Source organism: Lipotes vexillifer, unplaced genomic scaffold, assembly GCF_000442215.2.
Source record: "Lipotes vexillifer unplaced genomic scaffold, Lipotes_vexillifer_v1.1 scaffold1378, whole genome shotgun sequence".
Lineage (NCBI taxonomy): Eukaryota > Metazoa > Chordata > Mammalia > Artiodactyla > Lipotidae > Lipotes > Lipotes vexillifer.
The window spans coordinates 1,906,929-1,922,830 of record NW_006775104.1 but is presented as its reverse complement, the minus strand read 5'-3'; the positions used below and the strand labels follow the sequence as shown (position 1 = coordinate 1,922,830).

Here is a 15,902-nt window from a genome sequence, read left to right as displayed (position 1 = left end):
CCCCCCCCCCCCCCCCCGGTCATTTCTTGTTTATCCACTAACACTTGTTCTTTTTTAAGTTGTTGCAGCTTTTGCCTTACACAGGCTCAGCCTGATTACTCATCATCTTAACACCCACTTAGCCACTTAGAGAAAATTCTCCCAACTAGAGTTACTTAACCCCTCTTATTCTGTGTTAAGACGTCAGAAGTCCTTGGAGGGAACACGTGCTCCGCAGGAATCAGACTTCGCTGGGTGGGGTGGGGGAGGTGCTGATGGAGAGAGGGGGCGGGGGCTTTTCATTTTGTGTTTGGAGGTTGTGTTCAGTTTATTATTTAGCTGGCCCTCTGAGGAGCCTGTCCTGGGCTTGTGGAGCAGAGAATGGCAGCTCCTCAGAACTGCAGTAGCAGGAGAGGAGCCTGGGTGGTCTGGACTTGCCTGGGTGAGGGAGGCCAAGTCCTGGCCTCTGTCTTCCTCCTTACAAAGACCAGGTGTGTGGGACCTGCTTGCTCCCATCCTTCCTGTGATTTCAGCATCAAGAAGCTGGAGAAGTGGGCTGAGCATTGTACGGGGTCAGGGTCTTGGGCAGAGAGAGGGCATCCTTGGTCCCAGGGTCCCCGAAGCGCGTGGGGCCATCAAGGACTGGAGTAGAGTCCCTGGTGTTCTCCAGGGTGGGGGGCGATGGCGGAGCTCCCCGTGACTGCCTGATGGCTCCTGCTTCTTACAGGGAGCAGCCACGAACAAAGCCCTCCTTGGTCACGGATCAGTTTTCCTTTCAGTGTTTCTCCTGAGCCTCTAACTCCGGAAAGATGAAGGAGACCCCCAGCAGGGTGGGTGCACAGGCTCAGGCTCATGGTCCGGCTGTTGTTGCTGTCACCCTGTACGGTTCTGCGGGGGCCAGGTCACAAGGACTAGGCCAGGGTCCCTAGAGTCCAGAGGCCAGATAAGTGAGAGTGTAAAGAGCGGGGAACTCAAAGAGGGGGCCTTCCTGTATAAGCAGCCTTTTGCTCGTCAGCCGACTGTCCAGCAAAATCCTTACTGTATATGAGTGGTGAGGACCAGAGGTGTCTGGAAGGCGAAATTCGGGGGGCCCTCGGGTGACCACCTCCCAAGGCCTGTGGCCGTGGGTGTGGTTTCCCAGCCATGCAGACCAAGGTGCAGGGTGTTGGGCAATCTTCCTGGGATTCAGAGCACCCAGAATAGGACAGCTGAGGGCAGTGTCCCAGGTACCCCTCCCTGCAGACCCTTCTACCTAAGGTCTTGTTGGTTAGACTGATTTGGAGACTAAGAACCTGTGGATGGAATTATTCAACGTCAATTAAAGAATAATAATCACCTGAAAAGCAAAAGATTGGTAGTATGAATGTTTCAATTATTACATTGAAAGAAGTGATTTTTTTCCCTTTTTCCATCCACATTCGTCTTTTTTCCTTGATGCTGAGGCAGCGGTGGGGGTGGTAGCCCTTTAACTTAGCTCGTGCTGGGATGGGACAGGAGCCTCCCAGAGCAGTAGGTCCTGCCTATTTTGGGTTCGTAATCCCACGGAGAATCTCCTGAAAGCCATGGACCCTCTCCCTAGAAACAGTGTGCGTTCATACATTGAAGGAAGTGTTTTCCTGTGAGTCTGGGGCTTCACAGACTCCTAAAGTCCACTGTGTACCCCAGATTGAGAGCACCGGCACTGGATCTTCTGGAACAGCAGGCGGGTGGGCACTTATAAGCATCTTTCTCACATGGCTCGTGGCTGTGAGTATGGGTTTCGGGACGGCCCTGCTGCTTCCGCTTTGGCTTGTATTGTCACGGTGAAGCTTTCACTAGGGACTGAGAGAAGACCAATCTGCCTTTGCCTGGAGGAAATGGCCCACTTCTCTTGCCAGCAGGCATTTCACAGCTCTGTTTGGACAGACAGAGAGCATTACCTGAATGAAATTCTGCGAAGTCCTGGCTGTCTCCCACTCTCCCGTAGTGCTCTTTCCAAATAGGAATTTCTAGAAATAACAAGCCTCCCAGGTCCTCTGCGTGTGACCAGTGGGTGGGCTGCATGCACAGGCTCACTACGGGGGTGTTTCCTTTCTCACTGCAGACCTCCCTCCCTCCTTCACCCCAGCACAGTCAGTTCCTCGTCTGCTCCCTGGAGCTTGGTCAGAGTGGGCAGAAGTAACAGAATCTTGCATCAAACTGGGGGACGCTGAGGGGTCATCTGTTGACATGGATGGCCAGCAACTCCCTTCCAGGGTTGGAGGGATGGAGCCTCGGCTGGTTTCTGTTACCCGTTTCTGGCTCTCACAGGCTTTGAGCAGCATTTCCCACATGACTGTCTGAGAGGGAAGGGAATGCAGCTTCTGTCCTGGATCAGTGAACTGTGGCAAGTGGGGAAGGGAGCAGGGGGATGTGCCCCCTGTTCCCTGCTGCATGTGTGTCCTGCCCGAGGGGAGCAGAGATTTGCATTTGCTCACTTGTCCACATGACAAAGGCTAAGTAAGCCCTTTATCCTGAAGGTCTTGGTCCGTCTAGAAGGGGGTACTTAAGGAGAGAAATCCAGCAACCAGGGGGCCACAGCGATGAGCACCCTGCCCTGGGGGCTTCCCACCTGAGCCTCACAGGATGATCAGGATTTAACACACTCCCAAACCAGTTTAGATCATGAAATACCAAGCGGGTTACAAGCAGCTGTGATTACTTGCTTATGCGATTGACAGTTTTAGTGCCTGCCTGATGTGTAAGTATCTTACTTTGCACAGGATTGAAGACCTTTATTCAAATTGATCAGGGAGACTTTCTGGTGGAGGTGAGATTGATTAGAAGCACGTGCCTTTGTTTTGAATAAGCCAACTAATTGTCTCAAATTTCCTCTCTTGGCCACGAAGAAGCATCGTAGGTGTCAGTGGACCAGAGTTAGGTGTCATGTGGCTGAAAAAATCCTGCTGGGGTGCATTTTTAGGGCCCTTAGTAAGCTGTCAGTGGGTGATAGTATGGCACACACCCAGTCGTTTGCCCATAGGGCACAATGCATCCCGTTCCAGGCACTTGGGTCTCCAGGTAGGGAATAGGGCAGGTTCCTGATTGCCCCACCTCCCTCTTTTCCTGGCTAAAGCGAGCTTTTCCTTCTCTCTTTTCGTCAGTCCGTAGTGGCGTTTCTGAAGGATCCAAAAGGGCCCCCACTGTGGGAAGAAGATCCTGGAGCAAAAGATGTTGTCCACGTCGACAATGAAAAGGTAATTTTTCCATATCAGTTCTGATGGGCTCTGGAAGCTTCCCCCCTAGCCAGGGTCTCCCAGGAGAGATGCCCAAGGAACTGAGAAGTGGGAGTATTTTGGGGCCTCCAAGGGAGCTGGGCCAGGGCCCTAACATTTGGTTCCCCTTCCCAGCTCTGTGACGGAACGAACAGGAGATTACAGGCCGACTGCCTGAGCCCTTCCCCTGTTCTTTGCTGCCTCATATAACGTATGTTAATGTATTTAGATTTTCCTTATAGGGATATTGTTTAAATGTTTTCTCCTCATTCGGTTATTCAGTTGTTGGGACTGCCTTTGTGTTTTTTGGGTTTTATTTTAAAGTGGGTTTTGGTTTTTTGTTTGTTTTTGTTTTATGTTTTAAGAAGAATCTGTGAGGTTTGGGTTGGGTTGCCAGAGACTTGGGTCAGGTCTTCACAATTCTGGGTCACTGTGTTAACTTTGAACAAGTTATTTACTTCAGTTTCTGGATTTGGCTGGTGTGGGGGGCTGGGGTCAGAAGGGTGGTTCTGATGTACAGTCTCCATACAACCCTGACCCTCCTCCTTTCAAAGCCTGCCCCGCCTAACCTGCATGTGCCTCTTTATCCATGTGTACCTGTGTTTGTATCATGCACACATGTGTGCCTTACTTGCTTGGCTGTGCCTTTACATTAGGATGGGCAAGAACTTCTTTGTCACATTTCAAATGGCCTCTGAGACAAGCAGTGCTTTTTTGTAGATGGAAGGAGAATGTTCGTTTTTCTCTTGATAACATAAAATGTGCCTTTTATCTTCCTCTGCCTCCCCTTCTCATTTAAAATGATTGACTCTTGATGCTTGTTAGCTCAGAAGAAAATGATGCCATTTATACTTCTGCAGGAGAGATCATGTGTGATCATCGTGGGCTAACCAAGTGGGCCTTTCAACTGAGGGGTGATTCGATTTAGGGGATGGGCATCAGTGTTTCTGGGATAGAAAGTGCCAGTGTCCTCAGCTTGAAGATGAAGCCTTTTTAATAGGCATGTTGGGGGAAAGGAGGAGGGGCAGGTGTCAGGAGGTGGTGGCACCTGTGCCTATAGCCAAGAAAAGACAAACAGCCTGAACTGATGGTTTCTCCCGGGTAGATTTCGTGGTAATACGTGCTTTCAGCCTCTCTGGAAAGTGGTTGCCTGCCGCCTCCCTCCCCCAAAATGTTCATGTCCTGAAACTCCTGAAATTGCTCTTCTGTAACTAGAAACATTAAGCAGAAATATTTTTTCCGCACCTGTAGGCAATCCTCTTGTTATGCTGTGTGCGGCTGCTTTTCTGCTAATAGAATCCCCACGTAAAATAACAAGTTCCAAATTCACGTTTGAATTTGCCAATTTCTATTTGTAAGCTTAGAGTTCCACACTTAATTTGAAGGTAATTAAGCATCTATGAATGTAATGTGATATTGTTACTGTTCAGGGTGTGAAACCAAATTGCTACAGGCTCAGAAAAATCTTTTCTTCTCAGATCTTTTACCGGGTTTTAGCTCCAGGGATTCCAGAAGATCATTTTCAAAGCATCCTCCGCCCCTCGTCAGGGTCAAAGATCTTCATTACTAATTCTGTCTTAAAATGAGTGCCTTAACCCGCTAGTTATGTAAATAAGAGTAAACATTTTCAGAATTTGTTATGCAGTGTTATAAGTTCCCACAAAATACTTGTAATCTTTTTTATCTAACTGAAAAATTATAAGTACTATATGTTCATTGTTGAAAATTTAGAAAATGCAGCTTAAGCGTAGAAGAAAAGAAAAGAAATCATCCCACCCCTCCCCATTGAGAGAGAACCACTGCCAGTATTTTCTGTAGCCTTCCAGGCTTTCTGCTTAATGCACACATAAATACTGTTACTCACACAAGTGTCATCACATTTTATATGCTGTTTTGTAACTTGCTTTTTCACCCTTACTTAATGTAACATGCACATCTTATTGTGACGTTAAATATTCCTCCTCATCATTTTTAATAATGCAGTCGTATTCCATTGTGCGGGATGTACCGTCATCTATTTACCTACTGCCTTGTTGCTGCCAGAAAGCTGCATTTTGAAATTTCCTCTTATTTTCCTTATTATTCAAGAGAGAAAAACCTCTGATTTTCTTCCATGGAAACTGGTTAGAGTAGCTTATTTTAATCAAAATATGCTCTGTCATGGTGCTACTCCGCAGTCCTTGACAGATTTGCTTTTTCCCAAACATCGACTCTGGTTGGAAGAAAAGTCTCCTACCCTGCTTTACACTGAGGTATCTCCCTTAGCACTGTTGTGACCATTTGTCTTTTTACATTTATTATATTCATTTAACAAATGGTTATATATTGTCTGATAACGAGCCCGGCGCTGTTCTAAGGGTTTTACAAGCACAAATGATCCATTTAGCTTGTAGCCTCCTGGGAATGGGGGCGCATCTCATCCTTACGCTCCTGTGTGCGCCATGGTCTCCTTGGGCCCTGGATGGTGGCTGTAGGGCTGGGCTGGGGAAGATTCATAGCGGTGGGTTAACCCCGTGTTAGGTGATGAGCAGATCCACACCTGGCCAAGTTGGGCCTCCATGAATACAAGCACCACCACAACAGAGCCACCTCATAGATCGCATAAGAAGAGATAGCCTCGTGGGACCCAGTTAGCTCCTTGCCGTCTCCATTGTTCAGTGGGAGCTGAAAGTAACGCTGGTAACCTGGTACCGACTGCTTCAGCCCACCAGGTGGCCTTTGGAAAGCCATCTGTCCCCTCGGGCGCTCAGTTTCCCCATCTGTAACATGTGAGGTGGCTAGAATAGATGCTCTCTGAGGGTCTTTCAGCCCCTGACGTGCCAGGACTCTGCACTGCACCCCCAGCCCCCAAGTCAGACCATGGGATTTCCAGACCCCCGCCGCACTCCTCCCACCACTGTGGTTCCCCCGGGAATGTCGTCTCCATTCCTGCGTTGTCTGTAACCTGCAGTGTTCTCTGTGCCTCAGGACTTCCGACGGCTCCTGAAGAAGGAAGAGAAGCCGATCTTGATGATGTTTTATGCTTCCTGTGAGTGACTTTCTCCTTTGGGTTCAAGTCAGACATTCAGACTCTGGGTGAGGCCGCTGGGGGCGCGACGGGGACTGGGAACTAGCCCCAGGCCTCCACTTAGAACGCCCAGTCACGGTGCTCACACCATCTCCGCCCACACCTCTTTGCCTTTGTCTTTGCCTTTTCGTCTGGCTCCGCCTCTCCTGCGGTCCACATCAGTTTTTTCTCTCACTGGCTTCCGCATCCTTCTGCCCTCTTGCCCCAGCAGCAACATGGGCCTCTGCTCCAGGTCCCTCCGCCTTCCCCGCCCTCTGCCTCCTGCGGGCCTGTAGCCCTTTGCTGGCAGCCGTGTGCCCGGTGGAGCCGTACCTCGGCCCTGGCTCACTCTCCTTGGCGGCTGCTGCTGACCGCCCGGAGCCTGGCCGGCCTCGGGGCGGCTGCACGTCCAGCTCTGGCTCCTGCAGAGCCACCTGGGAGGGCCGAGGGATCAGGACCAGGGAGAAAGGGGCCCACTATTGGGGTTCAGTCTCTATATGAGGCAAGAGGTCATGGGAACAGCAGTAGGATCATTGAGATGACGACCAGAAGACCTGGGTTCTAATTCCAGCTGTGCCACCAGCAGGCTGGGTGACCTTGGTCAAGTCCTTCACCACTCTGTGCCTCAGTTCCCATTTCTGTAAGGGAAGGAAGGGGTTGGATCGGTGCAGTGGCTTTCAAACTTTTTGACTGTATTTGTAGTATTAAACATATTTTACATTGCAGCCCAGTACTATAGGTAGATAAAGTGTATATAAGTAAGCCGAAAAGTTTCACCAAACCATACTTACCCTTACTACTTGCCATCCACTCCACCAGATATAGAGCACGTTGATGTTTTCTTTTTCATTGTTTTATTTAAACATTAATTGGTTTTTCCTACTACTTCTTAACCCTCTAATAAACGGTCAGCAAATCATGGCCTGTGGGCCGGCTGCCTTTTTTGTAAATTAACTTTTGTTGGGACACAGCCACCTCTGTTCATCTGCATGTTGTCTGTGGCTGCTTTCAAGCTACAACTGGAGTAGAGTAGTTGACAGTATGTCCTCAAAGCCACAGATATTCCCCCATCTGGGCCACCTCTGAAGTCTAACTGGTCCCCCCCACAGACTGAAAAACCTTGGATTAGGGCCTGCCTGTGGCCTTAGAGCTCGATCTCTGTGAGCTACATGCGCCTTCAGGAAGCCAAAGGACTAAAGGCCGGAGCGAGGGGGGGTTGTGTGTGATGGGAGGTGGGTGTGCCCAGGCATGTCTGTGGCTCGAGTGGGTACCACGGGCTGTGGCACAGCGTTCTGTTTCCTCTTAAAAGCCTGCCTCCAATCCCCCTTCCTGAGAAGTTCTCCCAGCACAGGTTCCTCACATCTCAACCCTGATGACCATGCCTCCCCAGGCTGGATGCCCTTCTGTGGGTTCTGCCTGACCTGGGCCTGTGGCTTGTTCACTATGACAACAGCCTCTCCCCAGCCCATGTTGATTGCTGGGTGACCCCCACCCAGCCTCCCCCTCCCCCTCCCTGCCCCAGGGATGTGCCTGCCCACGGAAAGAGGCCCTGGAGTCCCACTTCCTATTAGAGCCGGCTCTGCCCAGGCGGTCTGCTCTTTAACCCCGGGTCAATCTCTCTGTTAATATTCACTTGTTGGTTTCACCCCTTTTTGTTTCTCCTTGGAGGGATCTTACTACCTGCCCAGCTGTGAATTGCTTCAGGAATTATCCTGCCTGCGTAGTCCCTTGAGGACGGGCCTCCCTTCGTTTATCTTAGAACCCTTCAGGTCTCAACACATTGGTTAAGTGAGACTAAAACAGTGATGTCAGTATACAGTACGTGTCACAAGGCAGGGTCATGGTACAACCGTGCAGGTTTCAGCATAATGACAGTAGGTAATCACAGGGAGAGGTTCACTAGCAATGTGCACCGAAGTGTGTGTGCCAGTCCCCGTGCCTCACCCCGACTCCCCAGGCTGTCTGGAAGGGTGACCATCCTCCTCATCACAGCAGGCAGAGCTGCAAGCAGGCTTATTATCTTTGTAGAATAGGAAGCTGGGGCAGAAGAACCTAGGATCCTTGCAGGTGTCATAGAACAATGAGTAGTGGAGAGGGAGGGAGAAAACTCGGGGCTGTTAAGTTTACACTTGTGTGGGATCAGATTGGTTGGCCTCCTGGGTCCCAGGTATCCCCAGATTGTGTTGTTGCTGTTGTTTTTAATGAAACAAGCTTGTGCTTTTATTATACTAGTCCAACCAAGCAGTCATGGCTCAATTCAGCTTATTCCTGGGAAACACCAATTCCCTAACTGGGAAGGCCTTTAGGATTCTTTGATCCTAACGGATCAAAGATTGGGATGAAGGAACCTAAAGGCAGTGGAAGCCTTTAGTTGTGACAAATCTGGGTCCCAAGGACCTACTGATTATTCAGTGAATGTTTGTTGACGGAATTAATGAGAAAATAAAAGGGCTGGTGCTCTAACTTTTGGGGTTTGAGAGTGATCATTAGTCTTCTCTGTTCCCCTTCCTCCCGAATGAATCAGTTGAAAGATAAACTCAAATAGGGATCACAGTACGAGCTCTATTTTTGGTAAAGCTCAAGTGGCAGCCGGCTTGTCCCAGAGCTTCCTGTTACTCTTCCATCTCCTTCCCCTCAATAACTTCGGTACTCCACCCTTGGGGACAGCTGGCTGACTGACACTTGTTTGGGAGTCACGGGGGATGATGTTGTTGCAGGCTGTAGACCGGCAGAGCTGGGTGTGAGAGGCTACACCAGTGAGGACAGGCAGTAAACTCCTGAGTGTGACCCAGTGGGTGTCCAACTTCCCCCATCTCATCGAGTTACTGACTAAAGCGGGGGGGGGGTGAAGGGCTTCATGTGTGCCCCCTTCATCCTCTCTCCTGGGGAGTGGAGTGACATCCCCATTCCCGGTGGAAGTGTCACCCCACCATGGACGGGGAGGCCGGCTCTCAGGTCTTGTGCTGGTAGAGGCCCCCCTGCTGGTGCCTAGTTCTGCCCGCCCTCCCAGGTGTTGGCTCTACCCTCAGCCTGCAGGGCAGGTGTTGTCTCCACCTTACAGATGGGGAGGCTGAGGCTCAGACCGCTTACATCGCTAGCCCGGGGTCACACAGGCAGCAGTGATCAAGGGGTGATGCACACCTGGGTCTCATTCTCCCTAGAGCTGAGCTCCCTCCTCTGCCGCTGCCGTGCGGCATCCCATCCCTAGCACGTGGCATCCACCTGGTGGAGCTTGGGCACCCCAGGGAGTTGGCATTGCTGTCTCTGTTTCCATTCTTCTCTCCGAATCCCCACAGAGGGAACAAGGCCCCCTGACAAGTGTCATATTCCTCCCTTCCAGTGCTTGTGGGGACCATGCTGTGGTGGCAGCTGCTGGGGAGAGGTGCCTCTTGTCTTCTGAGGGCAGATGCTATGGGATTGCGCTGCAGGCTGACCTCACAGCAGCTCCTGTGTCTCCTTGAGTCTGAGCCTGAACTAACAGCATGTACTTAAGCTCAGGCGTAATGCGCTGATGTGTGTGTGTGTGTGTCCATCTGTTTGCCAGGCAGGAATGTCAAGGAGGGGGCTGTGGGCATTTTGAGAGTTTTGTGTCAAAATATCCTGCATTGCATCTTGTCTAGTAGACTTGGTGCTGGGGAGGTTCAGGTGGTCTCTGGGGAGTTTTGACCTGCTCACTGTTCTCCAGTGTCTGTATCTGGCCCAGTGGCTGAGAGCAGCTCTCTACCTGCGTTACTCTGCCCACAGCCTGCCAAGGCATTAGCTAAATGTGGGTTAGAGCTTGTTAGTCTGCTGCTGCGTGGCCCCGTCCCCACTGTGCCATGTCGAGATGACATCCAGACTGACGTGGGTTCCAGGCAGCTTTGGTGTCTGTGGCCTTCAGAAGCATCTCAGAGCCTGTTCTGCAGCAGAGTGGCTGTCAGAAAGAGTAACAGCCTTGTGTGTCAGAATTCCTCCTGTCTGAGGAAACTGGGGCTCGTGTCCTGCGGGGTCAGTGCCTATGTGTGGCTTGTTCTGGTTGAAGGGAAGGAGTGGGTTCAAATCAGAGTCTCTCTGAAGTTTAGTAGTGGATGTTTGGGGCCTGGCTGTCTTGGCCCTGAGCCCCCCAAATTTGGAGGTTTCACCACCCAGGAGAGGAGTGTGACCGTGGTGGACCAGAGAGGGTTGAGTCAAAGACATCACAGAGTTCCCCAGTGTCAGTGCTGGAAGGGGCCTGAGGCCCTCTGGTCCAACACCCCTCATTTGCCGGAAGGGGCAGCAGCCCAAAGAGGTGACCTGTCGGGGCCACCCAGCAGGTCAAGGGAAGATGAGAACTTGAGTGTCTGATTCTGGCCAGCGCTCGGCTGCCTCTAGCCATGGTGTGATTCATTGTTAATGACGGAAAAGAGGCAGAAAATCCTCAAAGCCACTGTATGTATGGATGCACATTTTTCCTCCTAATAGCATTTGATTCAGGTTCATCTGCAGCCCCTGGCTGGGCAGCGAGGGGAGGCTTTTAGTTGCGCACAAAGCGGGTGCTTTCCTGGCGTCTGCTCTGGCTCCCTGAATTCCCGTTGAACTCATCCTCAGCTCTAAATTATTCAGTGCTTTGCCCTCCCCCAGCTGCGTCACATTTGTTTGTCAGTCCCGCGTTTATTGAGTGACTGCTGGGCTGGGGTTTGTCAGCTCTTGGGGGTCTGGGGCCTCTGCCTCTGTCCCCATGTGCTCCCAGAGCCTGGGGCAGTCCTGGCTTCTGGAGGTGGGATAAATGCTTGTTGGTAGAGGTTGGCCTGAGGGGAGAGAGGGCGGACCACGGGGCCAGTTGTAACCGTTTGGTTTTTCTCCTGCCGGTGACTAGGGTGCAGCGTGTGCAAGAGGATAATGCCGCATTTCCAGAAGGCTGCGACCCAGCTGCGGGGCCAGTTCGTAAGTGAGGCGCCATGGGCCAGGCTGGGCTGCCTGCCAGCTCCCTACGGCAGAGGACGGGTGCAGGGCGAGGGGAGAGGGCAGGTTTTGAAATCACGGGAAGGACTTATTCTATTACTGCTGCCCCTGCTGCCCCAGGCGTGTGGTTCAGAGACCTGTCCTCAGTGGATGCTGAGAACTGGCCAGAATTGCTGGGACCAGGAGAATTTGGCGCCTGTCAAAGACCAGTAATGAAATAGCCAGGAAACCAGCAAAGCGCGTTCAGTGTCGCCGAGAGGCCAGGGGCCAACAACAGACCGTCAGGGGTCTAGAATGATGGGGGCTGGGCTCCAAAGCAGGCCGAGGCTCTCTCGGTGCCGGGGAGCCCAGTGGCAAAGAAAGGGGGGCACGGTGACACCAAGGGTGGGCCCAAAGCACAAGAGGGTCCATGAGGCAGCCTCCTGCCCAGGCTTGCAGGGCTCTGTGGTTCCTGTGGGGCAGGAAGAACGTTGGAACCACAGCGGGGAGAGGCGGTGGGGAGCTGGAAACCTGAGCCCACGGGTTCTCAGAAGGAGAGTGTGCTGGGGAGCAGGCGGGAGACAGAGTTGTCTCAGTGACGCCCACGTTTAGGAGACAGGAGGGGAAGGGGAGCCACTGAGGAAATGGGCCTTCAGAGAAGTAGGAGCAACCAGGATGGTCGGTGAGGGAGGAGGGGAGGCCGGGGCAGTCAGACCTCACCCAGGGCTGAGCATCAGTCGCTGACGGGCCTGGTCGTCTCTGTGTGTCCTTCGCCTTGCCAGGCTAGTCTCTTCTGTGCCATAGGTCTGTCCATTTTTGCACTTACCTCGAGCCACAGAGGTTTGGGGGGTTTTGTTTCGTTAGTTTTGGGTGTTTGTTCTTTTCTTTTTGGTGGCAACAGAAAAATAACTTCTGGCTCCTCTGAGAGCATGGCAAAATCCATATTCCTTTCATGAAAGGTCATCAGGTGCCATCTCAGTGGGGTGGGCCAGAGTCCCACCAAGGGAGTCCTGAGATCTTAAAACTGCATCATGATCTTTATGGATCAAATTAAGTTGCTGATTAGTTCAGAGTCAATTAAAAAAGGTTTAAAGGGCAGCCCCCGAGCATGGTGACAGCCCTGCTAGCTGGCCCCAGGATTGGGTTGCAAAGAACCAGGTGCTTTCTCTTTTGACCTCATTTCTGGGAAGACACCAATGTCCTGCTTGTTTCTCACTAATAAACTTTTAGCAACTTGCCTGGAGACGTTTGGCCCTGGGGCACACATATATCACTCTGGGGAAGTTTCACTTCACATGTTGGGGCCTCAATAGATACCATATTTTAAGATTATTTCACCTGGAGAAGAGACTTAATTACCCACAGAGTTCTTTCTGCTGCACCCGTATACACTTAGACAACCGTTCAGCTCACCCTCCAAACTCTGCAGTGCAGTGGAGGGTAAAGAACTCCAGCCCCATTCAGATGACAGATAAGCTGGCCAGCTCCGTCAAAGCAGGTGAGGTCTTGGTGCCAGTCTCGTGCACTTTCTGGAAGATTCTCAGCCAATGCTGCCTCTCCCTGCCAAACTCAGCATTCCTCCAGGCCCCTCCTGTGCTCCCCCAGAGCCTGTCCCTGCCTTGCATGGTCGTGTCTGCTCATCTTTGCTTCTGTTCTGGATCGCTTTGCCCACCAGTTGATACTAATTATAATAAGGTTTTCTCACTGAGATGTGAGTTCTCGAGCGTTTCTTCAGCACAGAGCACAGGCCAAGCTCAGAGTAGGTGCTCAGCACATGCTGATGAATGAATGAATGAGCATGTGGCTTACTGGGTACATTTTATTTTAAGCTCTATATTTACATTAAAAGTGATATTCTCCTTTTTGAAAGGAATTCAGAGCATCAGTTCCTAAGGATAGAGGCAAAGTGGGAAGGATGTTTGTGGGACAAGGGCCCTGGGTTCTTTTCTGGCCCTGGGTTCACAGTAGGCTCACTTGCAAGGTTAGCCCTGAAGATTACTTGTTAAGGGTACCTGCTTCCAAAAATGGAAAAAAACCCCCAAAAAACCCGGTACCTGCTTCCCCTGCTTGGGCCCAGGTCAAGAAACAGAAAAAGGTGACCCTCCCAGTTCCCTAGACAACGTTATAGAAAAGTCAGTGGAATTGTTCAGGTACCCAAAGAGGCTGACCGATTCAAGCCCAGCTTTGGCCAGATGTTAGTTACCTCTGTGTTATGTGAACTCATCCATTACTTTGCTTCTGTATTTTCTTACTTGGGGTTTGTTTTGTTCTGCTTTCCCCTTTAGTTTCTTAGGAAAGCACCTTTTGAAAAGTTCTCACCCTTTCCCAGCTCTATAAAGGAGGAAGGGTCCGAGCCACCGGGGACATCACCTACTTCAGGAGGCCTCTAGAGGCCAGGGCTCATGGTGCGGCCACAGCTTCCCAGGAACGGGGCAGCCAGAGGTGTGGATTCTTTTTTGTCCTTGCACACGGGGCAGAGATGGGCTGCTGGTCCCCTGAAATCAAAAGCTTGCTCCTCACCACACTGCTGAAATCCATCTGAAATCCAGAGAGGGTTGAGTCACGTGAAGCCGGGGCGGACAGACAACAGCTGGATTAGCACCTCCTGTTTCCTCTTCATCTCTGTCATCTTCGGGCCCTTTTTGGCTGGCCGTGTCTGTGGCAGGGGTTAGAAACCTTCCTCCTCTATAGATTTCTTGGGAGGTGTCCAACCTAATGATTTCATTAAGTTGGAAACGAGGCTGGGTCAGGGATGCACAGCCTTTGCCATTTTCCAGACTCAGATCTGCCTCTTTTTTTTTTTTTTTTTTTTTTTAACTGTCCCTGACGTCTGGTGAGTCATCGGCATCTGTCCCACCTACTCCAACTAATTGACATCGTCATCAGTAGCCGCTCCCCGTCTCAGAGCAGAGCCCATCCTTGTCTGTCTCCTCTTCCCAGCCTTGCCAGTTATTGATGTTCACACTGAGTCTTTTGTTAACCTTGGCCATGATGGGCCATCTGGGTGTAAACAGTTAAATGTGTCAGTCTTGGTGACAGATGTGTGCAGATCAAACCGTGGTGCTGGCTGTTACTAACCACTGGGAGATCTTGGGCAAGTTGCCTTGGAGCCTTCACTTCTCCCATCCTTAAAATGGGGATGATAACACCAACCCTGCCCACCTCACTGGGCTGTTGGATGAGCGAATGGGCTGGTGCGTGGAGACAGCTCTATAGCCTGCAGACACTTCACAGGTACAGATGACTGACACCTCCACGCGGCTCCCACTGCTCTGTGCTTACTGTTCCTTCCACTCACTGAATGGGGTGCTGCCAAGGGTCTGCTTTTCACCCTCTTTCCTTTATTATTAACACATTGGAACAAGGGCCTGGCACTGTACTCTCCTTGTCTCCTATGGACTGTCCCTCAGTGATTTTTATCTACATCTATAGCTCAACAAAATGTAGCTCCATGGAGCCTGAGTCTCTAAGCTCCAGTACCACATGTCAGACTGCCTGCTTCCCATCTTGGTCCGGATTCTTCTCCCTGGGTCCCAGATACGGATGTCTAAAATAAAATTCAGTGTCTTTCCATCTGGCAGGTGGCCTTCTTTCCTTCACGACTCCTCCCGAGCACCGCAGGCTCCTCTGCCAGTGTGCCTTTTTGCCAGGCCATTGTCATCCATCTGTCCCCCTCACGTCCTCCATCCTCTCCCTGCCTACCAGCCCAGGTCAGACCCTGGTTAGCCCATACAGGGTGGTTACCAAAGACTGCCGACTTGTCTCCCTGACCTTTGACTTTCCCCTCACAACCCCCGATAGCTCTCCGGCACCTCCTGAATAAAGTCCTGGTTTCTTAGACATTAAAGCCTGGTCCACAGCGACCTCAGTGAACTCGCCCAGCCTTCTCTCCCTACTCCCTTCTGTGTGTCCTACAGTTAAACCAACATGGTCTCGGTTCTTGAGCCACGTCTTGTTTTGTCTTGTCTCCATTTTCTCTTCCTGGAATGTCTGGAAATCATGCTCCTGCTTTGTGGAGCAAATCTGCTCCTGCTTTGTGGAGTTTCCTTGATGGTTCCTGTCACAACATGGGCTGGACATGAGGAAGATCATGTTGTGTCAGCCGACTGGCCCCAAGCCCACATGGCTCGGTGTCAGGCACGGTGACCCTAACTTCTCCTTAGGTTGAGACCAGTTTTGCCTCATTTGGATTCACAGACTCCAAAAAGTGTTTGTAAGTAGTCGTTCAAAAAACAGTTAGCTCATTAACTAATAAATGACCCCAAAGTAGTCAGAAGTGCTACAGAAACTCAGAGAATTAAGAGTTCATCACAAGCAAAGGTGGTTTAGAAAGGCCACCTAGGGGAGTGGGATTTGATTTGCCTTAAAAGATGGATGAGTCTTCGGTGGTAGCCGAGAGAGGGGGAGTGGGCAACATGGGCAAAGGGGGTAGAATACGCAAAGTCAGGGCTAGGAGAGTACAGCATGGGTTCTGGGAGTGTGAGCACATCTGCAGAGCTTCTTAGTGGTATTAGTGAAGACGGCTAACAGATTTTGAGTGTTGTAGATACTTTACTTGTACCATCTCATTAGGTCTTCACAGCAACCAGAGGAGGGGGCTGCAGATGAGGAGACTGAGGCACAGAGGTAACTGTGACTTGCTCAAGGAAAACATCTACTGAGAGAGGAGTTAGGATTTAGACCCAGCATCCTAACCCCTGAGCCCAGGCTCCTAGCCACCGTGGTATATTCCCATCTGCAAGGGG

The 15,902-nt window shown here is 51.1% G+C and overlaps 1 protein-coding gene across 1 annotated transcript in view; it reads left to right on the top strand.

Moving 5' to 3' along the window:
* The window catches only part of PDIA5 (protein disulfide isomerase family A member 5), a 94,703-nt gene that overhangs the window by 36,555 nt on the left and 42,246 nt on the right, over positions 1-15,902 (top strand). The window contains exons 6-8 of the mRNA XM_007449695.1: positions 3,102-3,194; positions 6,180-6,240; positions 11,093-11,160. Coding sequence (XP_007449757.1) covers positions 3,102-3,194; positions 6,180-6,240; positions 11,093-11,160 — 222 coding nt within the window. The remainder of the gene's footprint in view (positions 1-3,101; positions 3,195-6,179; positions 6,241-11,092; positions 11,161-15,902) is intronic.